At 42.4% G+C, this 24,674-nt stretch overlaps 1 protein-coding gene across 2 annotated transcripts in view; it reads right to left on the bottom strand.

Annotated features, from left to right (window-relative positions):
- The window catches only part of spns2 (spinster homolog 2 (Drosophila)), a 59,576-nt gene that overhangs the window by 30,903 nt on the left and 3,999 nt on the right, over positions 1–24,674 (bottom strand). For both annotated transcript variants that reach the window (XM_044042151.1, XM_044042150.1), the window contains exon 2: positions 10,762–10,827. In XM_044042151.1, the coding sequence (XP_043898086.1) occupies positions 10,762–10,827 (66 nt within the window). The remainder of the gene's footprint in view (positions 1–10,761; positions 10,828–24,674) is intronic.

The raw sequence follows: 24,674 nt of genomic DNA, 5'->3' as shown, positions 1-24,674 counted from the left end.
TCACTCCAGGTCAAAAGACTTCGCAATGCACACTGGTTTTTATCAGCTTTGGCTCTGATTGGCCCGTAAACACGTTGCTTACTTTTTCATCATCTATTTCATCATCAGCTCTATTTCTGGTGCAAACCCTGTGTGTTCATCTGGGGCAAAGGATCTTCTATTATAGTGCCCGTTTAAAGTGATCCTTACTTTGTACATACTTGTGCACTGTGAAATCAAATATCTCAAAATAATCACCTTTGGGGCTATAAAAGTGTAAAATTAACAAAACTCTACAGCCATAAATGTATAAATGTCCAATTTGTTACTTGATCATTTATTTCTATTACTTATCGCCACCACGATCATTTATTCTCGGTTTCCATTAGTGACACCTTATAGCCTAAATTTAACACATCATGAAATATATCTAAAAAAATGGTTGGTTGGTTAAATTGGTTTTTCTAATTAGGTTTATAGGGCACATGACTGAGAATGAACAGTGAATGTACCGGTTTGTTCTTGTGCAGAAACGTAGAAAGTAACGATATTGAATGTAATTCAACTAAAAGACAGGAAAACAGATGATGCTCTACCCCCATAGGCACACACACACACACATCAGCCTGTGCTTTCAATGGCCAGTGGAACAATATCTTTGGGATGACTCACCCCCTATATTTCAATACGGCTTTGAATAGAGCATCAGCAGGAAATGTGGACACACATATATTTTTGTTGTGTGTGTGTGTGTGTGTGTGTGTGTGTGCGCTCACAATTGATATTCAAGCACCTGTGAGGCTTAGCATCCTCATGTGGGATAGCAAGTGCTCAGCATGTGAATGGGCCGCAAGTGTGGGATCTTTCAAATTTGTCATGACGGTGATGAATAGACAACGATTTACGTTGAACAAGTGGAAATGCTGAAAATCCTTCATCTGAGGTCAGGCTACGAAAGTGAACATGGAAATAATTCTAAAACGAAATGAGTTTTTACATAAAATTTGAATAAAGAAGTACACGTGACTTTGTGCTGCAGAGGCACCATGCAAAAGGGAAGAGAGACTCTCTCATAGAGAGGTTTAGTCTTCAGGTGATTGAAAACTGAAAGGAAAAATGTAAATGAAACCATTATCAAGTGTAATAAATGACATCATTCTTTAGGCCATCAGGTGCTTTCTACCTGCTAGAAGTCCCTACTCCCATATTCCTTTTAGCAACTATGAAACCTGACAATCTGGACATTTGGTCAAACCAGCAGGCTGAGGAATTCCAGGCTATGTCAGCTTTAAGTCGAAGAACTGGGGGGACAGGAGAAGCACATCCTATATCTGCAGGACTGCACACGTCCACAGGCTACACTCTGACCTGTTCACTGCGGTGGACAAGGTGTGTGTCTTGGCGTGGGAGCTCGCGACATTGTAAACACGCTGCTTCTATAAATACCTCTTTCATCAGTCCATTCAGAATGCGTGTTGACTCTGCTCCACCTTTGTGCTCCTGTCCTCCATGAGGTTATCTGCTTTCTGCAACTGGGCGTGTTTGTGTGAAGAATACACTACGGATGAGTAACGACTGTTTGTCAGTAAAAAAAAAAAAGGAGGTCTCCAGCCTTGAATTCTCTCTATTATCATCCAGATTAGATTATATAGAGCCGTGGCTGCTTTTGATAACATTACCAAACGAAGACTTCAAATAGCTCTGTGGATTATAAACAATGCAATGAACCAGTGGGCATCATTCATCAAAAACAAAACAATATCTGTCAGATTCTTGATGTGGTAAACTCAATTAAACTGTGTGTGTATAAATGAAAAAATAGAATTGTCATTTAAAGGTCCAGTGTGTATGAATTAATGACATCTAATGGTGAGACTGCAGATGGAACAAACGCCTATCCTCCCTTTTTCTTTATAAAGCAACTACCGTGATGAGGTCACCGGAGACGAGTATTTAAAGTAGACCCGAGTAGAGACTGAATACTATCTTATCGTAACACCTGAGGCTGCCAGTGGAAATGCAATGGAAGAGGCAGTGTGGCACTGCCATGGCGATGCAACCGGAAACCCAACCCTGCATACCACTGTCACCAATGTCATCACACACAAAATCTGTTAAGACACCGCCGTGGACATATGTAACCCAGAAAACAAAAACACCTCACAGTGCTCTTTCACAACTGCTGTGCTTAGCAACGGACAACAACAGAGGTGCAGAGACACTGGAATAATGTATCTGTCCATGACATCAGACTGTTTCTACTTCTGCCTGTTTGCCATCAGGTGGTGGTTGACAACGCTGCCCAACAGATCTGCAGTAAAACCAGGTTCAGTGCTTTCTTAATAAGATGGCTCTTTCACAATAAAAGCACTTAAGCTCTGACCGTGGACAAGAGGCTTTTGGGTAAATGTGGTATCAATGTCTGCTGATCGTATATGTACATACTACTACTACTATTACGACTACTAATACTACTACTACTACTACCGCTGCTGCTACTACTAATAATAATAATATATAGCACCCACAGCTCAAAGTGCTTAAAACTAAATAAAAAAAGTTTTAAAAAGTACATGGGGGTAAAGGGGTAAATATCAATATAAAGCAAACATCCAGCAAAAGGGCAGATGTATTGTTTCCACTGCAATATGTAAAGCAATGCTTTGTGAATTTCTGAGAGACATTTATAGGTATAGAAATGTCTAATTTCATTAGTATTTCACTGAGAACATGTATGTTTTACATTTGTACATTAACTGGTTTGAAGTCAATCTGCAGCTCTAGTAATAAACTGAGTAAAATTGCATGGTACATTTTACGACTGAGCTCGTTGCTGTGGAGACTTACCAGCGTGTAGTATTTTAACAGAATGCAGCCTGGAGGTTTGCACCATCCCCAGTGTATTATATTCTACACAACACTAAACATAATGCTGTTTACTGGAGTTGTGGGATTCAAGCTCTGTGTGTGTGTGTTTCCAAACACAGCAGAGTAATTTACACTTGGCTCTGACTGCTCGCTCTGATACCGAGATGAAATACGAATGAGAGAAAAATCAATATTCATAACCACAGAGGTTGGATACGACGTTCCGTTGCTTGATCTGTTTTAATGCTGATTTCATACCGTCTGAAAGACACAGAAGATCTGAACAAGAACAAAGAAAATTCCTCTCATTCGCTGCTAACCATAGCCAATGTGTGTCCAGTGCACAGTGGCGACACTGTGTTATGTTTTTTCTATGAGGTGAGCAATACTGATGGGAGTGGCAGCTTTGTTTCTCCCTCTAATGATTAATGGGACCGCCTGTGGAGGGTGTGATACACAACATTTGTTTGAATAGGAAACCAGAGCCAACCAATGTGTCTTACTGAAACACAGACATTCTCACCACATTTCTGCCTCCTGGAATCCCCTTCATGTGGCTCCTCGAACATTTCTACATTCCCCACATTTCTGATCACCACTAATTCTCCAAGAAACCCCTCATCTCAGACTTCACCCGTGTTGGGTTACCGCTGCATTGGCTGCATCTTGATAAATGCCATATGCAGCCTGGGAAATACCCTCTCTCGCCTTATTTCGGTCAAACTCAGCACTCAATAGCAGCTCCTGCCGTCGAGTGCTAATGCCAAGCTAAACCCCCTTTTTATTTTACTCAATCTTTCAGCTTCTCTCAGAGTTGATAGCTTGTCACTGCAGCTGCGGCACATGGCTCTATACCTGCTCAGTGTGAAAGCTGCAGCTGGGCTGAATTACACACTGCTACAAATACCATCCTCTCTGCCAGCAGTGCACTGGAACATCATCTTTTGCAGATTACCAGTGCATCGTATAAGCAAAAGCACATGGTTAGAGCAAAAGAGAGGTGTTTTCGTTTTCTGAGATGTGCTTTCATCTAAGTGCAAGTGCTGCAGTGGAATCCAGGCTGCAGCATTAATAAAAACATAGTACTTTTTTTCCTTTTTTTTACAAGGACATTTTCTTGTGGCCAGTGAAATTGCACTGAGCTAAAATCCAGCACAAGCACAAGGCAAGGTGTTTGTTTTTTTCCTGCTATTTATTGCACTAACTACAAAGCCAGTTGACTTAATGACAAGCTCCAGCTGAAATGACAGAGGACACTACTTGTCTGTGTTTGTGTTTTGTATGTTGCCTTTGTTACCGGGACCTAATGGGATATGAAAACTGGGGCTCACACACACACACACACACACAAGCACAGTTTCCATCACTGACGTATACACACACACACACACACTTAACTGACCAGTAAACCAAGTGAGCAAGCCGTGTCTTTGACCTTGACTTGCTGGGGTATGTGTGAAGCGAGCACACGTGTTTGAGTGGGCGGGATGTGGTGTGTGTGTGTGTGTGTGTGTGTGTGTGTTCCTGATTGATCTGTTGATGTCGCTCTGCACAGACAGAGATGTGAAGCCTCTGCGTGGCATCGAGCCATCGATCGGTGTTCAGCCTCTCTTTGGGAGAAGCAGGAGGAAATAACATTTAGAATCGTGTTGTCATTCATGTTTGTCAAACATCGGAAAAGGCCCTTTTTCCAAATTCACAGGGATTTTTCGTGAAAACAGGGCTTTGTCTCACACTGTACTGGACTTCTTCACTCAGCATACGGAGCAAAGTATCCACTTACATGTAGTATACTGTGCATACTGCATACTATATAGTGGCAAGACTTTCAACAGGGGGTTTTTATTGTAAAACATGGCTGAAATTTCAATTGAATTATATTCAGAGGAATTAAACGAAAAGCATTAGGAAAAAGTACAAATAAAGGTGAACATAACCAAATAACATGAAACAATAAGCAATTGCATAGTCGCAAGAAAACGAAAAAGAGATTTGAGAACTTCATTGTTCTGTGTCCAAAGTGACATTATTATGGCTTTAAAATTAAATGTTAAACAAACATTTAGAAGGTTTCCACTGAAGATATTTATCGTGATCTAGAATGATCTACACATTCTGTTCCTTCCTAACCGTTTCCTCTCCACAACATTCTCAAGCAACTGGGTTGTGACATCACCCAAAAAGTATCTGAACTCCCATGTCGAAGCCTCCAGAATAGTGAATTGGCTGGCGCCATGTTGAACTTTTGCAACCAGAGGTTTGGAGAGGTTTTGGAGACGATACCAGCTTTCAATCACACTGGTGTCCATTCATATGAGCTTATCATCTATTTTCTTCAAAACATTCACACAATTGAGACCACAAGTTATCATGGAAACATTTACTAATCAGGTAAAAATTTGCCGAATTTTCCCACAGATTTACATTCAAACAAACTAAAATGATCCCGCTAGTGGCTATTCAGTATATTGCTACAGCGAGATAACCAGAGGAGCGCGTCCATTTTGAGGAGTGCATCAACTTGTTGCTCTCAAAACAGCAATTGAGTGTATGGAATAAAACAGATTGAGACACAGCAAGGGTTGAGAGACTGCTTGTTTAATGGCCATAAAATCCCGATTGGAACGGCAGTCACTCAGCAGCAGCGCTATTGGTTTGTCAACAGGAAGTGAAGGGGGAAGAAAACACGGCGCACAGTGCCAATCATCACCCAACAGCTGCCCTCCACTGAGACGTGTCCTATAAAAACAGCCTGAGATTGAGACACATATAGACATACACTCACACATACACTGTGTGATGGTGACACATCATCAGGTCATTGTTCTATTCTGGTTGCAGCAGGAGCGCGACCGCTGAACACCATTGCAATGCAATTATTTGCTTTTGGGAATCAGTAGCGGAGAAGATTAAACCTTGATGCCATGCATGACCAGAAAGAGGAAGCCACAGGTGGCTCCTTCTTCTCCCTCCATTTCCTTGCAAGCCTTCATCTCCTCAAACGCCTATATGGTACTAGTGGGGGTGACGACAAGGCGGCAGCAGCTGGTAAACTGCTGATAGACTGATAGAGCGAGAGTGAGTGTGTGTACCAAGGGACACCAGTGATGGCTAGAGACAAAATAGGAGCAGCTGTGAGTGGCCAAAACAGCTGATCAAGCACTGATAACTCAACTACAGACTGTGTCCAAGGAATCAGCATGCACTACTTTTACACCCTCACTAATCATAAACTTATAAATACGGCTGCACCTTTAATCCAGACACAGTCACAGTCGTCTTCTAACTTCCTGCAGTTCAGACTTAAAGCTCCATTGTTGTTGTTGTTGTTGTTGTGCATGTGGCAGGAGTATAAGTCTGATGTATTAGCATGGCTCAAGCCTTAAGTCTCACACAGCACCTGTGGCCTCATTCTTCTCAGCTCACAAAGTGGCTGAACGGCAGACTGACACCATGTTAAGACTGGTGATATGTCAGTGGTGTGTGTGTGTGTTGCTGGTGTCGCCTTTCAGACAAGGTGGGCAGCCACGCACAGAACAGGGAGCAGACAGTCTGCGAGCTGTTTTGAGCGCCGGCCTCCTTATTAAGCCGCCGGCCTCCTGTACATCCAGCCTGACTGACCCCAATACCTCTGCTTCCATGCTGCACTAGTGGAGAATAATTACATTATATTTTCTACATACATTATACATTATAGGAGATAATTTATCCTATTAACGTTTTTTTTTTTTGTTGCCTGATTCGCCTCAAAGCACTTCAATACAATAACCCCAGCATGTTAACTCTCAGATTTCTCAGTCTTGTTAACAAAAGGGTTCAAATCTTCCCTCAACTGAAGGTAATGCCATCCAGGTGAACCCCCCCCCTTTCTTTCTTCCATTAACCTTTCCTGCCCTCCATACCCCCAGGACTGGACCTGTTCACAGCTGTGTGTGAATGTCACTCACTTCATACAGCTGCTGCCTTAAGGCCATTTTCACTGGGAGCATGGAGCTGCTGCCCTGGTGCTCTGACAGGTCCGCTGAGCTCAGGTGAGACCATCTCCTCTTGCTAATGGACGGAGCCGTTGAGCTCCAGGCTGAACCAGCATACCTTTACTCTAAGCTGACTGACACCTGTGAGCATCTCGACAGCTGAGACCTCGGCTCCTCGGGCAACAATAACACGTGCACACAACTGCCACGCACACATGCACGCGTGCACACAACAGAAATGAGCACATACCTCATTTCAATTTGTTGTGTAAGCTGCTTTTTTAAAAAGTCCTTGTTGCCAAAGACCAGAAATAACTGGTGCTGTGGTGGCTGAACTTACCACAGGGTGTTTTCCATGTGTTGTCCCTTTACATGTAAACACCACTTTACACCACTGCATGGCAAGAAAGATTAATCTGACCACGTCATTCGGTCCAAAGAGTCTTACTTTATTGCAAACATACATATAATCCAATTTTTTCTTCTAGATTTAGGGCTGGGGCATAATTCAGTAACAATGTATAATGAATTATAATTAGCTTTAATATTGATACCACAAAAGATTCATATATATATATATATATATATATACGTATATGTATGCTTATGCACTGTGCAAACCCACTTTGAGACACAACATGCAATTGCTATTAAGTGTTTTGTGAAATGTTTCTGTATAACAAGCATTTTAAAATGACAATTAACTGCTTTCTTCAACTTTCATTAGAAGCAAAAATTGTTGTCGATGTTGCTAAACTTTTTTTCTTTTTTTTAAATAATATTTTTGGCCAGATCACCCAGCTCTAATGTTACTGCAGCATTAAAATCCCTAAACTCTAACACCACCTTTCAAAAATAAACGACAGATAGAAAAGTGACTATTTTGCAGTGCAGCAATCAAAATGCAAATGCTGCTGTGGGTCTGAAAGGCTCTTCTTGTGTTCAGTGGGGCTAGAATTTCCCTAAAGCAAACAGCTTGCGAATAACAAGGAGAGATATTGGAAATTTTTCATTCCAGTAGTTCTGATCAAGAGCCAAAATAAAGGCTGAGACGCTCCTCTCACTTAACTCGAACCAGATCAGAATTCATAAAGCAATTCTGACTCAGACTTGTGTTTATTGTAGGACTTGGAGCCTGCAGTTTGTGGTCTTTTTTTTTTTCTAAAAGTGTGAGGGTGACCTGGCAGTGGAGAAAGAGAGAAAACCTCAGCACACACACACACACACACACACACACACACACACACACACACAACGCCCACTGCCTTTGAAACACATACGTGGGCAGTTTGGGTTCCCAGGTGCACAAAAGCTGCCAGGACAGAGGGAAGGAGTGAAGGCCTGGTCTGCAGGTGCTCACAGAGGCAGGGATTGTTCCCTCTGGAGAGAGAGAGAGGGAGGGAGGTGGGAGGTATAGGGGTGCTTATCGTAAACATATACACTCACACACACCGACACTCTCCCTGCAGCACTCTGATTACATCAACCTCCCAACCTCTTCTTCACATCCAGGCTCTCTGTCTGCGCCCACCCGCGCTCACAGCCCCTGCGCTCGGACACCCAGCATTCCTCACGCCGGTGTGAGAGAGCGAGGTCGTCTGGGGATCAGGGGCCAAGCGGAGTCTGAGGCAGGACAGAGACGAGACAACCAAAACACAAAACACGTTTTCTACTTTTAGCCTCTCAGTAACCTTCAAATGCAGACGGTGTACAGGCTAAATCAACTACACATGCCTCTCTCTACTAACACACTCACTGTGTGTGTGTGGGTTAATGTGTGTGGTTCTGTGCCAGTGTGGCTGTATGCATGGTCTAAAAACTGAGCCAAGACAAACGGCATTAAGAGTCAAACACCCTTCACAGTTTCCTGGTGCATGTTAACATTTTATACTGACCAGGCATCACCTGGAAATGTGAGTGTGTTTTCACAAATACAGACACTCTGCGGGCTGAAAAACCAATAATGCTCTTTCCTCGAGCTCATTTTTTTACCCAAGTCAAGTCCTGTGTTTGATTCTACACGTCCGAACCATGACCAAGGCAATGCGAAACACCTGTGGTTTTCTTGACTACTGCAGCCAGAGAAAAAAAACAACGATATGATCAAAAAAATGTGGATGAGATGTTGAGAAAGAAAAATGCACCGTCGAAAGAGCAGCTGGTAGAAAATATAGATTCCTCTCGCTGGTGAAACTGGGTGGAAATGCAATGTGGAAGTGATGAAATGGCTTATTCACTAAAAAGCCAACAAAAATCACAACAGTGATCTCTTTTTCCTGCTAGATATTTTTGTCGTCAACACACCATTCACTCCCCTAAAGTTAGTCTAAGAACATCAAGTGGTGGGGGGGGGGAACACTGGGTTGTATTCTTTCACCCTCAAACTCAAACCTGCCAGGGCCTCAATGGCACTTTGTGTGCACATTTGTGTGTGTTTGAATGACTCTGAGGGCACGCAGAGACAAAACGGAGTCCTGTCCTCCAGTGGGACTTTGCAAGGTATCTCTCAAAAAAAAAGGTGATTCACAGGAGTCCTGAGTGGAGCAGGAAACCCTGCCCTAGAGCCGGAGTCCTCCAGACGCTCTGGGTTCTCAACAGAGAACAGCCTGCATGGCTCCTGACGTTGTTTTCCTTTGAGTTGACCTACTGTGTCACTGCCACCGCAGGCTGTGAGGAATTACTGCCACCAGAACACCTTCTCTTAGATCAGCGTGTGACACTTGGGTAACAAGCATCAGTTGAATTACTTTTACGAGGTTCTAGAGCGGCATTGGTGCTGCTGGCTCACAGCAAATAAAGGTTCTTTGTTTGTCGTTCCGTGTGGAGTTTGCTTGTTTTTCCTTTCTCTATTTTCATGGACTTATGACATGCAGATTGTGGTTAGGTTAACGCTGACACTGAGACTCAAAGAGGGAAATAAAGACAGAAGCAACAAAAGAAAGAAAAGGATAGATCGAGAAAATGCTGTTCGCCAGTCTGTTATTATCGGATGATTCATAGAGGTTGACCTGTGATCTTTGAGTCAATTTTTATTTGATGAAACAGTTTAGCTGTCAGAGCAGGCGACAAACTTGTGTACCACACAATGATTACACTACTGGAGAATGCTCATAATAACAGAAGTAAAAATCACAGGGAGAAGTTGTCTGAATGTGACTATGGGTGTGTGAATGTGAGTATAATGCCTGTAATGGGCTGGTAATGTAAGCGGCCTCTCGCCCAATGTCCAATGGTATTGTCTCTAGCTCGTGCAATGAACCTCAAAGGATAACACAAAATGGATTTCTACAAATCACAAAAGCTCATAGTTCTTGAGCAGCCGAAATGCTCTACCCAAACAACCTAGTATAATCTATGATGCAATTTCTTGCCAAGGAAAGCAAGACCTTACCTGAGTCCATCATAAAAGAGCTAATTCAACTTTACACTCTTTTTTTGATACAACGTCATCAACAGAAGATTCTGCATATAATGTTTTCATATATGACTTCTTCTTTAAATGAACAATACAATAACATTTTTAGTGGATTGATTATGTGTTTAATTTCGACCTGCACTTTGTACCATCAGTATATATGTCAATAACATATCTATCTATGATATTCATGCAATAACTGCATACCAATAGTTACTTTCATCATCGATTAATCTGTCTCAAACCTGGAACGATGATGTTTCTCAGACATCTTGTTTTGTCCACAAACGAAAGTCATTCAGTTTTAGTGATTTCTTTGTTATATGGAGCAAAGAAACCAGAAAATATTCACATTTAAGAAGCTGAAAAATCTGGAAACTGTTTCCATTTGTGAAAAAACAATGAATCGATTCGCAAAATTTAGTAATGGATTAATCATGGATTAATCGAATGATCGCTGCAGCCCTACCCATTATTACACAGAGGATGTGTTAAGCTACGCAATTATAGAATTAAAGGTCTTACCTGTTTGCAACAAGCCCATCCCACTGTCTGACACGTCGTAGTGCCGCTGAATGTCGAGCAGGACACCTGTGCACAAGAGGAGAATGCAAACATAAATGTCTCTTCAGGACTTAATCATGACCATTAGCACAGGTATTGAAATAGTCACGTAGCTTTGACATCACGCTAATCGAATGCTGGCTTCGTGCTCATCTTTTGTGGCTTGCGATTATCGGTGGACAGGATTGCTAAGCAGTCACACAGGAGCACGATGACTTAACATCCCAGAAGAGCAATAAAACCTCCCTGATAAGTGCTCTCTTGGCTGCAACAAGGTGCTCAACTTTTGTAAATGGCTACAAAGATTTCACACAATGCTACAACATAGTTTTATACTGTCTTTTAACAGTACAAGAGCTATTTGTAGTATTAAATCAAACTTTATGCTGAAACACAGAAGCTGGAGGTTGAATTCGGTTTGACCAGATTATTTCTGGTGGCTCTAAGCAGCCACTAAAACCACACACACAATCTTTGAAGCGGTCTTAATGCTGATATATAGAATATTCACATGCTGTGCCAACGGTCGGGAACACATATAAACAGCCAAATTATGACTGATGTGCTTAAGGCTCTCGTAAACCTTTCAAACACGTCTCATCAAATGAATTGTCCTCCTCTTGAGACTGTACCATCGTAAGAAAGTTCAAAGTCTTATATTTTTTTTCGAAGCGCATGCAGTCCAGATGCAGTGGTGACGTGCTCGGCCGGTGCTGTGTGACTGTGCGAAACCAGCAGGCCAGTCCTTGGGAATTGCAACTCAGCTCATGAAAATGGAACGGCGGTGTGACTAACATTCTAAAAAGCCGGTTGCCTCTGATCTGTCTACGCCCTTCGTCTGAGCCCGGCAGACCAACATAACCTAGCATAACCTGACCTTGAGTCGGGTGCATCACTGCAACTTTCTGAAATACCTCATGCATCATTTCCTTGTCAACTCAGGGGACTTTGCCTCAGAGGGCAGTGACAAAGATCACAGCCGAGCAGGAAAAGAACTACATCCAACGTAACAGAAGCTGCTGATTCTTCATTCCTCGACGTTGACATCTCATGTATTTGTTGTCAACAGAGAGAGACACGGCGTGTTTCCCAGGCGGCGAGCGGCGGGTTGGACTGTGACTGGGAGCAGAGACACAGGTCGGATTCCTGTCATCTGAGTCAAAACACCTGCTCACATTCTCACACTACAGGCAACATTCCTGTTCAAGCATTATGATCACAAGTCCTCTCTTTAATAATGACATACGACTGCTTGTATTTATCAATCGGTTTCGGCTTTAGTCACCTACACTGAACATTGGAAAACACCTGCGTCATCAAATCAGTATTCCCCCGAAAAGCCAACACCCTCATACCTCACCTCTGATTTAAAGCTGCAGTGAGTAACTTTTGGGGATTTATTTCTTATCGTCTTCCTGAACAGAAATGATGTGACATTATTGATATGCTGTGTCGTTCATCTGAAAACAGCCTCTGTCAAGCAATACTATCAGATCTGACTGAGGGAGTGCTTGTGTGTATAGAGTGGCAGCACAGAGGCGGGGCGGGGACATGAAGAATGTTTCCCGTCATCAGTAGAATTCACTTCCGAATCACTACTTTATGCTTTCAGTCTCGCTTTACTAGCACGATGTTGCTATTGCCTCCAACTGTCATTGAACAAATCACTTCTTTTGTTAAGATTAACACCCAAGCACTGAGAAACATAGAGAGTCAGGTGGAGTTAATAGACTTAAACATGTATTGTGTGAACTCATTTGACTTTTGTTTATATGTAAAAAAAATACACTCTGCATGTGAGAATCCAGGTTTAACGCAAGTCTCAGTCTATACACAGTACTTTAGCCGAGAAAGCAGGTAAAGCTTTGCTGAGCTGGACTGCCACTCAGCACTGCACACGCTGACATGAACACACACACTTGGTACCAATTGTAATCATAAAACACATCAACTTGTCATCCCGACATGGCCTTAAGCAGACAGCATGACAGTGAAAACAAATCCCCGTGCACCCAACCCTCTACCAGCTCTACGGTCAGCCTGTCACACAGCGACAGCAGCATTCAAGGGTGCACTGTACGGCAGCAGCTGTACTTGTAATTGGCCTGGAAGAAGTGCTCTCTCTCTCTCACACACACACACACACACACAGCCTGCTGGGAGGGAGACTCCTGTGCCAGATGGTGGAGCGTCCCTTCTGGAGAGAGTCTGCGCTTGTCTGAGGCTGAGCCACACCCGTCTGCACTTACTACACTATTATCACAACGGAAAAAAGCCAGTTGGTACAATATAATCTGCTGTAAAATAGAGAAGAACGATAGATAAAGCAGAGATAAACCGTTTCACAACATCATATCTTACCACAAAAGATAGTGTGTTGAAGATTAACACATTTTTATAGTCCATCACCTCTGCGTACATGTGCATCTATTTAAATAAATGGTGGAAGTCGTATCAAAACATCAGTGCTGATTCATGCTCAATGAGCTGTGTAATATATGGTGCTAATCTGTATTAGAGATTACAAAGAGCCAGCCGCAGGTCTGTGTTTGTGCAGCAGTGTATCACAGTTGAGGCTTTATAATGCCGGGCAAATCCACCATTCACTCCTTCACAAACATCAGTATAAAGTGTGTTGTTTTTCATGTGCCACCTAAGGTTAATATTTTTGGATGTTTGAGTAATGTGTTTGTTGACCGCGTCTTAAAAAAAAACAACACTGAGACAAAGAATCAGTGATGTATCTGAAGAGGACGCACCGCAACCCTCACCCAAGCTGGCAGCGCCCTGCTTAGTTGCCATGGCAACACTGTACGTGCGCTCAAAAAAGATAAAGGTCAAGAGACCACAAAGGAACTCTGCTTTCCAAATCTCCAAACTGCCTCTTTATTATTCCTCACTGCAGCTGGATTCGGTGTCTCCGATTACCGTACATGGACATGTCTGTGTGAACAGAGCGTGTTGAGGTGTTCCTTCTATTATACATTTATACACCTGCTCTGACACCATAGCAACAGTGACAAAAAAGTGATATTTCACCACTGCACACTTATACAGTATATGTGTAATGCTGATCCTTTCAACTGAACAACATTAATGAGTTTATCAAGTGTCAGGCCTCCGGGGGTCTGTGTGTGTCTGAGCATCGTGCCAAACAAGAAGCATTACAGGAATGTGGATCTTCCTGACTGCACACAACAATTACACCAGGTACTACTCTACACTCTCTCCCTCCCTAAAATGCTGTACACTCCCTTAGTTTAGCATTATACACATAAAAAACAAGCTAAAAGTAGAGAATACATACAGTCCAGAGTTGATGTATGTATTCTTTGACACTTAAAGGACTCCTTTAATGCATTTGTTGTGATGCTGAACTGAAGTCACTTGTGTAGGCTACTGTATGTGGCACCAGTCGCTCACTGCGGTGAAAACACAGTGTTGACACAGCGTCAGGGGCCAGTTGTGGAGCTGACACTTATTCCACTCTCTCGTAAAGTTTGCCTTCATGACGACGGTGCGGCTCAAAGAATACGAGTGACTCAAATGACCACAAACGCTACATTTAGAGCCATGAATGGTGAATGATCATTCTTTGATATGAATAGGAGTCAGTCTCAGTCGCTCTTTGTTGTTTCCATTTTAAAAAAAAAACAAAAAAACTGTTCAAATGTCAGACAAATGGACAGTTTTTCCCCCCCTCTACTGCAATGTGTGTGGAAAAAGCAACAACACATAATAACCTCATTAAGAATTCAGGGCATCAAAAAAAATATGGAATCATTTTTCTCATTGAGGTGAACATTGTTCCTCCAAAGATTTCCCCCTTTTATGTATTATTGTTATGGGGACACATTGTTTTGTATAGTCTAGCCCTATTGTTTTCTGTATATTTCAGTGAGCTTGTTTCAAACAAGTCCAATGAATTGTACCTATTTATTATCTTTGTCATTTTTGAGTATTCTATTGTGCAAAATCCAGTCCAATCAAACCACAACAAACATTTGACTGAGGATATAGCGTGGTGTTCCTGAAAGTCGGCCTTCAGTGTGCCAGCTTTACTCCTCTGGGACCACCATACATTCACAAACACACCTTAAGAGGAAAATCACCATTGGTTATACAGTTATAGACAGGTATCCAAACACAAAAGACAGATTTTTTTAAATCAAATCCCCAACAGACACTTTCAGATCTTTGGATTCTATTTCTGCGCAGAGAAACTCGGCTAAGATGAGGGAGCGATCCGCAGTCTAATTTAATAGTGATGGGTGTCGGTGAGAGACACAGACAGCTGAGAGGAGAGGAAATAGGTGGAGGCTGCATCAGGTCAGTTGGCTGGATTGGATTTGTAAAGTATATGTTTTCCATTGTTTATACATAGACTGTACACACTTTGTGTGTGTGTGCATATACGATGTGTATTGTTCAACCTTTCCCCTGGTTTCACTGAGTGTGTGTGTATGTGTGTGTCACAGTGAGAGAGCGAGCCAATGGATGGAAGTCATTCATTGGCCAGAGTGTGGCAGGCAGCGGTGAGCTGCTCTGCTGATGTGGCCAGATCCTTCCCCTCCATTTCTGCAAAGGGGGTGATTCCTTTTCATCTGTCACCCCCATCAATATAAATAGTCTGGGAAAGGAAGGAGAGGTGGAGGGGCATAATGATTGAGGAGAAAGTGTGTGCCTTTTCTGGTTGTTCTTCCAACCAGTTTGTGGAGTGAAGTGTTTTGAGAGACAATGAGAAACAGAGCAGCAGAAGTGCAGAGGCAGGCCGGGCTGCAGAGCTCAGCTCAGACTGCAGCAAGGAGAAAGGTGACCACAAATATGCCCGACTGTGGCCGGCGGGCTCCTGACCGACTGCTCTCCTCCCTTGCTATGTGGCCGCAGTGGGCGGGGGAGCTCTTTTTCCATTCCACTTCCTTTCCCTGCCACACAGAAAGGAAACGTGCTGCAGATGTCTGGGAAAACAGTGTAGAGAGCTGCAGAGCTGCGACGGGAGGTTGGATTCCCGCCCTCGGAACGAATCAACCAGAGAGTGTCATGGTGCTCTACAGAGTTCACACAAAACCACCTACATGGCATGAATGTATGAAAGTGCAGTAATATTAGATTGTGAGAGTGGGCGTGGCTGGCAGTCAGCTGCACAAGGAAGTGAACGTGTGAAGAAGGCTCATGAAAGCGGGGACAGGTGAGCTAATTGGCACAGCTGTTGCTACTTTGTAATCATGCTCTCTCCCTTTATATGCACGTGGAGGGAGACTGACTGCTGCACACAAGGAGAAAGGGTTTTGAACGCTGAATCGGACGTGGAACATGTGCCACTGCGTCTATAAATGCACGGGAGTTTTATTTATATGTGTGCAGTTTCCTTTTGAGAGTGGGCTTTACTGTTGCAAAATTGCTATTTAACATGGGTCATATTCTGTGATCGTTGACACTTTGAATGGAATGACGTGAAGGAAAGTTGGTCTCATATATAGACAAGCTTCCAATGAGTAGACCTTTTTCACAGCAGCCATTTTGACGTGATATGTAGTGAGATTGACAGAGTGACAGTGTTCGTGTGTAAGTGGAGTTCAAACTAAATAGTGCATAGTTCTGTTTTTTTAATACTTACTGTAATGTTCCTTCAAGCATCGCTAAAACAAAAAAAGTCTGTTGATGACCTCAGACTGTTACACAGCACTCTATTTTAAAATCAACTTCAGGTCTCCTCTGGGTATGTCACATTAAGTTAGCACAACTATTTAAAAATAAGGTCCAAGATGAATCAGTTCAGTAAGATGAGTGCAGTGTTGTTCTACAGATACAATACTACTAATACTGTGTCATTTGAGACAGATCTTACTCTAATGTGTGCCAGACAACCTGGAGCTGTATCACATTAAAAGGCCTGCCAGCTTTACCACTTTGATTAAAAGGGTTTTCGTTTCCACCTAATTCGCTTTCACTAATCAAAAGCTTATAAATTCAGCTCCGGGGCCATAATGCATTAGTCGCAGCCAGTAAGTGCTAAATATTTGATAGAAGCGGAGAGGATGTATCGTGAGTCATCAAGGGAGCAGACTGAACGTATAGGTCATCAATAATACAACTCGGCGGTAGCCCACTTGTTCATGGGAGATAATGCACGACATGTATTGAAAAGGAAAAGCGGTGCAGTGAAGCGAAGAAAGCGAAGGTATTTGAGAGGAGATGAGTCTGCGCGACTGTCGAGGGAATCACTGCGAGCTGCACGCGTTCACACCGGCAGCTCTCAGGAATACCGATGTGCAGGACAGTTATTTATGTGGCATTTGGAAAAGGAGCCACATTACCCAGAGGCTCGGGCAGTGTTAAGTAATACGGACAGCGTCCCATTCACAAAGTCCTGAAAAATGGCTTACATTCAATTTGACTTGTCTTATCAAAAGCAAAACATTTTATTCACTGACTTCATACATATCCAGTAAAGCAGAAAAAGAAAAAAGTCAAGCACCAGCAACAGGGCGGGACAATAATTCATTAACAATAATTATTGCAAAACACTTTTCTTCAATTATAATTATAATAACAACAATAATAATAATAATAAAAAAACTGCTTTGAATGCTTTGCCTTACATTTCGTACGATGTTGTTGTTGCTGTGGTTGTTTTCTGTTGTTGGTTTCGTCAACGTTAACATTTCTCACTGATGTGAACATGTATTTTATTATGATAACCTTTGTTGGCATCTGGTCCAACCCCAACCAGTAATCTCACAAACAAACAACAAACTACATGCACATTTCTGCATGGTAGCATGCTTGCAAAGGTGATGTTGATGGTTAACAGGTATAGCCTTATGATTACACTTTACTTTGTCACGTCTCAGGCTCTGAAACTAGGTTAACTTTTTTATTTTTAGCAGTATCGATTTGTTGTATTGATTTTCTGTTTTATTTGTTGCATTTCTGTTCTCCTGGCCTTTCTGCCACTTTGATTACCGGCACCACCCATAATGTGTCCTGATGTAACCTGTGCCCCTTTGGGTATTCCCCCCCCCACACCCCCTCACTTTGATGCCAATTCTCCTCGCCCCTCTGTGTCGCGTGTTCCAGCCTTTCCTTGTCTAATGTTGTTGTTCTATCTGAGGACACTTGTGCCCAGTCTTGTAATTTAGTTTAGCAATTTAGCATGCTACAAATTGGACTTACAAATGAGTGAGAGGAGAAATGTGTTGAATTGAATCACAATTCATACTGAGTTGGACACTCATTCCAATCTGAACCAAAGTTGTGGAAAAACCATGTGACCGACAAATATTTGATCTTTAAACTCTGAAAGGTAAAGGTAATGTGAATATAGCATGCGGCAAATGGCAGCAGATAAAAAACATGTACTAGCTCACTTGCATTACTCATGTGTGCACGCGGGCGAGCTAGTGTGTGCACATGCTCCGACCACTTAGTAATCCCTGTGCTGTTTTTTTTTACATAACATAATGGAGGATTAAAGTCATAATGTAGTGTTTTTTAATGAGATTTCATTTCTCCTCCTTGGTTTCATGACGATAAGAGAAATCCAATATGGAGGGCTCTGGAAGGGTTTCCTTAATTATCATAAACTGTATGATAAGCACTGGAAAATTGCTCTACTTAATGACACTCATTTACACCGTTTTTAATTACTGAAAGATAAAGAAGAATACATTGCTATAGTGCTAATTAATAAATAGTCATTTTAATATGTGGATCTTTATTGTATTTAATATAAAGACAGCATGTGTGACAGAGACCTGACCTTACCTGACTTCACCTAAATTCCACCAGACCATCAGTAACAGCTGTGATTTAGTATCATGATAAAAGAAGAGAGGTGACGTTATTATAAACTTAAATATTATAATCATAATTATTATTATTAGAATATCAAATATAGCAGTGTCAGCTATATTTGGTTAATTGCAGTCCAGCTGGTTCCTCAATTAATAACTGATCTGTCATTTATATCATTATCATTTAACAGTAAATTAAAAAAGGAAAACAACTAATAACTAATGGTTCTAACTAATAACTAATGGCTAAAGAGATAAATCTAGAGATGTATCTATTTCCAGCATAACTGCTAAAAAAAATTCTATATGTCTTCCCCTCTGTCTACACCACAGCTTATTTGATGTTATACTGACACCCTGGAGTTTAGAATAATACATACAATAGCTTTTTTATTCAAATGCAGTCACAGTGACCTCCCTACAGTCCCATCATTTACAAAAGCAATCATCCCAATGTCACTCCGGCACTGTCTTCATTTAAGGTGGATGTCACTAATTTCCAACTCTATTTAATCCCAGATGGGACGGAGTATAACGCTGTGCGGCTCCATCTCTAATTGTCTCATGAATTATAGATGCATTTCATTACATCCCATGCTTTTTTTCATCAAACACTGTGAGCAAACCAAATATGACGTTTTACACAAACTCACAGAGAATGATCTTTCAGATTTATTTGGTGATTATGTTTCAGAAAATTCTCCAGCCATTCAGTCCATCACATTCAAAACCATCACATGGGATGGTTTCTTAGTATTTGTGAATAGAATGTTACCGTGTGTCATATTAAGCCTCTTGCACCGTTGACCTACGGGCTGTCAGTCACATTTCTAAATGAGGAGGTGTCACCGTGAGGTTTTGGCGTGGGAAATACCAAGACATCTTCTTTTTTTTTTGTTCTTCTCTATAACTTCCCCCACATACCACGCCTGTTTCATTAATTGACAGCCCACATACCTGTGGCACAGCAACACGGCTTCAGGCCTTCACTTATCCGTCACTGAACAATACCAAATATGCACATAAGCTCTGATCTGTTCCGCTGCACACATACGTGCAACCTGAACCAAGACATGGACTGGTGCAGGAGGCTGCAGACTTGTCTAATACATCAATGAACAAAAGCCACAGCCTCCATGTTCAACAACACGTAATAATGATTCAATCGTTGAAGGTTTTGTGGAATCAAAACACCAAATTCCACCCATCCATTGGGACTTTTCAAACTGCACCTGTCATTGTTTCAACCAAAACCAACCACAGAGCAAATTAGGACTGTCACTTTTTACCCGAAACCCAGACATCCATTTGAAGTTGAGAGGGAAAAGGAAATAGATAGATAAAAACAATGTTGTCATGTTTGTGTGTGCAGGTGAGAGCCAGGCAGTATCTTTGAGGGAATAACATGTGTGACAGCCCAAGTGCAAACAAGTCCACTCGCCTGCCAATTAGGCTGTGTTATGACAAATCTGCTCGAAAATGTGACGCTGGACTAATCAGGGAGAATGTGATGCTACTAATTGAACAGCTGCACACATGTTTTGTCCTCTCACGTCTTGTAAAGCAAACCGAATGACACCTTCACCTTCACATAGGAATTCAATCCTGAGTGTGAAAGACACACTCGTTCTGTTAGTGTGTGTTTCCACCTTTGACCCGTGGTATTAACAGACGGTCAGACATCTTTGACAGGCGGTGGACAGCACTCAACCCTGGTTCTTCCCACAAACAAAGCAGTGCATACTCAGCTCACCAGCAATGATAATCCAGCTGCAATCTCGTCCACAGTGCTGACAAGATGAATAAATAATAATAACGAAAAGCTGTGAGGGAACGCACAAACACACGCCGGATTGGTGGATAGAAAAGATTACATTATTCCTCTCTCAGGCGCCACTATTTACTCAATCACATGTAAATGAGGGGAAGGATTGCGTTTTCCTCAAGAAGGAAGGTTTTTCAAGTGCTGCTCCGCTGTAAATCAGCACTCTAAATATTATTTTAGCAACTGTGGGAGCTTCCAGGAGCTGAGAGCTAATATTACTTCTAGCTGCAGGTCATAACCGCCGGGTGTAACTTATACCACAAGCAGGTCAATATTAGATTCCAATCCTCTCAAGAACAACTTGTTGATGTGTCAGAGAGAGAGAGAGAAGAGAGAAAAAGCCAATTTCAGTGCGTCCCAGGACATTACAGTTCCATCACTCGTGACTTCAAACACACTCAAAGCTACTGTCCTCTTGATCAAAATTCAGTGTGTGTGTGTGTGTGCCAGTGTTTGTGTGTTTCCCAAGGATACAAAGTAAATTGCATTTTCTTGTATTTCCATTTCATCATTGTTGCATGTGGCACTGGTCTCAACTGTGCTCACAGGAACATTTGAGTATGACCTAGACAACAACAAATTTCCTTTACTTGACCCGGCTTTGTTTTCCTCTCTGTCTTTTTTTTATTTTTTTTATTTATGTTAGAGTGTGTTAACATGCTAACAGAGACTGTTGTGTGGAGAAGGGGAAAGGAACTATTAATACTACCGTTTTCTGTATTATCTGTTATTCTAAGGATTTTTGACTAAGTAGGGATGAGCTGTGATTTGACGTATGTGTCATACATAGCAATGTGCTTGACACCTTTCAAAATGTCTCCTCTTTCCTTCCTGCCTTAGGAGGTGAATTTTAGCACTTTCCTCAGATTAACGCTCCAGTTCTCAGATCATGCGACAGGAAGGTAGAAGGAAGATTTTTGTTATGGGGGTTTTGTAAAGACTGGAGAACCTCTGAGCCTCGGCTCATTGATCATGTTGCTGACACTCTGATGTGTCTTTAACACCCCTCTCAAGGCTGAACTTAGTGGTTACTGTGTTTAACATGGGGCTGTAATCCTAAAGCAAACTCTTAACACTAAAGAAAACACCACCGCCCTGACGTCCATGCACTCTCCTCTGATTACACAGGGGAGGTCAGCGATTATCAGGCGACCACTCACCTTTATGTCAAAGATCATCAGGCAGCTTGAGTAAGCACTGTTGTCATTGACCGGCCACAGGAAGTTGGAAGATAAGAGATAAGACATCAAATAAAACACTGTATGATCAAAGCTCTGATAATGGATCTTGTCAAAAAAACAGTGCATGATGTAACGACGATCATTGCATTGGTTTATTTATATCTGAGCAAACTGGCTGCACAGCAGTTTCTCTCTGTAATGCACCTGTACACAGAGACACATTTCAATTCCTGAAATTGAACGAGCCAATAAGAACTGTTCATTTAAAATAGAGTGCGAGATGCAGAGGGCAAGAAAAAATGAACAGAGCATCGTATTATGTGATGCTATTTATTTTTATCAGGGTTTAAAAATATGTGCACGGCGTACTGTACTGTCGGTGTGTGCTGTGTGTGTGTTCAGATTTGACAGAACTAGGTCTCCAAGAACAGCTGGCCACAAAGGGTTTCGATGTAGTTTACTTGCCACCGAGAGCGATGACACGTCTGCAGCTCCACCGACTGTGACTGGGCCGGATCACTGGTCCAATATAAAGGACTCACACCACCTTGAGAACAACAGGGTGTACCTGTACATTCCCACCCCTACCTTTAAACTCACAAGATGAAAAACCTCCGGTCCATAGCACGGGAGGCACTGAGTAAAAATACCCTCCCCAGAATGCAGCACATGTAATAGCCTCATAGCTGTGATGAGTGACAGGCTATACTGTAGGATGCAAGGTTGGGATTATGCCAAAATAACAGCTGTAAGTAGGGGAAGAGTCAAAGAGTCACCCTTTAAGTGGCCAGCAGCCGAGCCATGAAATGGTGCGTTCATAGCTGGAGGGTCACAGGGTGAAAGCGACTGCGAGCGAAGTACGCCCGCTTGATGGCAAAATCTGGGGTAGCCACATGAAAGGGTCTGCACCAGCACAGGAAGAAGCTCTGTCTAATTCCATGGGTTACTATTACAGACGTCGGCTAAATCAGAGCCTAAAGAACACACAGACTGTTTTCTCACAGCAGTGGGAACAGCACGCTAGGAAATAGACATAAAGAGATTAATGGAATATCTGTGGGAAAACCAGTCTGGAAAAGTCCACTTTGGAGGGATGTTGTGTAAAGACTTTAACATCTGCTGAGCGGTGTCAATATTTTGCTGTTAACAACGTGTGTTTTTAAATATAAAGGATACAAAATTTAAGACAATGTGTGTAAGTCATGGTGTGGTCTTTCAAAGAGACGCTCATATTGCACAGTGCAATTTGTCTAATTCAAAACAGCTCGACATCAAGCACAGCAAGAAAGAGGCAATAACCCTATAAAGTAAATTACTCGAGGCCCCACCATCTTTTTATGCCTCTGCTGTTGTTCGGGGACATTTAATGTGAACGCTATAAACCAAGAGTGGGTGAAATTGGGAGAAAAGCGAAGGGTGAAACAACCGACAGCTAAACCCCAATATAACCGGAGCACAGCCTCTCATGCGGCTCAGTAGTGAGAAGACACTTGCTGCATATCTATCCCTGACATATTCATGTTACTGAGAAGATCTGCTGTGACATGTTTACATCGGCAGCTAAAAAAAAGTCACTCAAGATTCAGGCTGTCATGCTGCAGTGACAGTGTTTTTTTTTTCCTTTGCCATAGCTGTAAAATTTGATTTATTTCTAAATCTTGTGTGCAGACACCTACACTATCTTCACTTCTCTTTGTGTCTCGCCTCTGTGGAACTGAAAGTGGGGTGCACTTTCTTGAACTCTGTCCAAGTTGTTGAAAAACTCTTCTCACTTTTTCCAAACTCTCTGTGGCCTACATTACTTAGGTCAATCGATACTCAAAATTGATCCATGCCGTTAAAGGTACCAAGTTTTGTTACCTTATCCTGTTTATAACGAAAACCATTTATACCATTGTCAGGTCTTCTGTTCACAAATAACAAGAGGCAGAATAATAACCAAAAATGAGTCAGGGGAAATGCTAATGTGGCAAAGAGCCCCAGGCCTTTGTGGACAGTGATAATGAGTGGCCACGAAGGAAGTGGACAAAGCTAACAGGCAATAATCTGCATAGCCTGTCTGACTGGATATATCACTGCATCATTATGACTGTGTAACAAAGAGATTGCCTGAAGAGGATTTTGACACCGTCATCTGTGTCTATATGCCAAATGCCAAAAGTTCACATGCAAAGGTCCGGTGGGATGTGACGCTGTTTTTTCGGAGGACGTATTCTAGGGACGACAGCTTGAGAGAGGCTGCTCACCTCAAGGGGCCTGGATGAAGTGTTAATCTGCAGCGCCTCAGTATTTCTGATCAGCACAGATTAGGCTGCGGTCAGTCGCCCACAAATGGTCTCTTTGCTGACTGGGGTGAAACTGGGTGCACATGGGGGGATGGCCACAACTGATGCAAGCGAATAACCTAAAGTGCTTGCGTGTCTGCCTCACACATCTTCATATTCTTAAAAAAAAAATCCCTAATCCCCTCTTTAGGGTAAGCTGTAGAGGATCTTGGACTGTCTGCTGTAGGACTACAGACAGAGACCATCACCAGGATTTCAAGGTTTCAAAGCCTCCTCAAATTAAATTAAATGCAGTGGTCCTCTTAATCTCTGGACTCTTGTGCAATTGAAAAGCCAAATGAAATACACTGAAGAGGCTGAGGGTTAAGTGCCTGCTTCCAAAGGCCGGACACATGTGACCCTATCAGAGCATCGTAATTCATCCAGCAGCACTGACGCCCTCCACTCCACTCTCGGTATGGTTAGATTGCCATCTCATTTCCTTGTGCTACCGCTCTTCGTTAACGCAGGGGACAAAGAGTGAGTGCGTGATCGACCTCAACATCTTCAAATGTCCCAGACGCTCCCAATTTCTGCCTCGCCTACATCACAGACAGTCATAAAAACAGTCGCAGGCTTCTGAAGTGGTGCTTTACATCAGGTCTCAGCCACTGTCTGAACAGCTGAAAGCAGAGTTTGGAGCTGACTTCTGTTATTAACACCCTCTGCTTCTCCGGCACCCTGAAACTTGTTGAAATGAGTAGAACACGGGACAAAAAAGTTAAAAATGCTCATTGTCTATTTATCT

This window comes from Solea senegalensis, linkage group LG13, assembly GCF_019176455.1.
Source record: "Solea senegalensis isolate Sse05_10M linkage group LG13, IFAPA_SoseM_1, whole genome shotgun sequence".
Classification (NCBI taxonomy): domain Eukaryota; kingdom Metazoa; phylum Chordata; class Actinopteri; order Pleuronectiformes; family Soleidae; genus Solea; species Solea senegalensis.
Note: the sequence above shows the minus strand (reverse complement) of the source record. Positions and strands in the feature narration are given on the sequence as shown.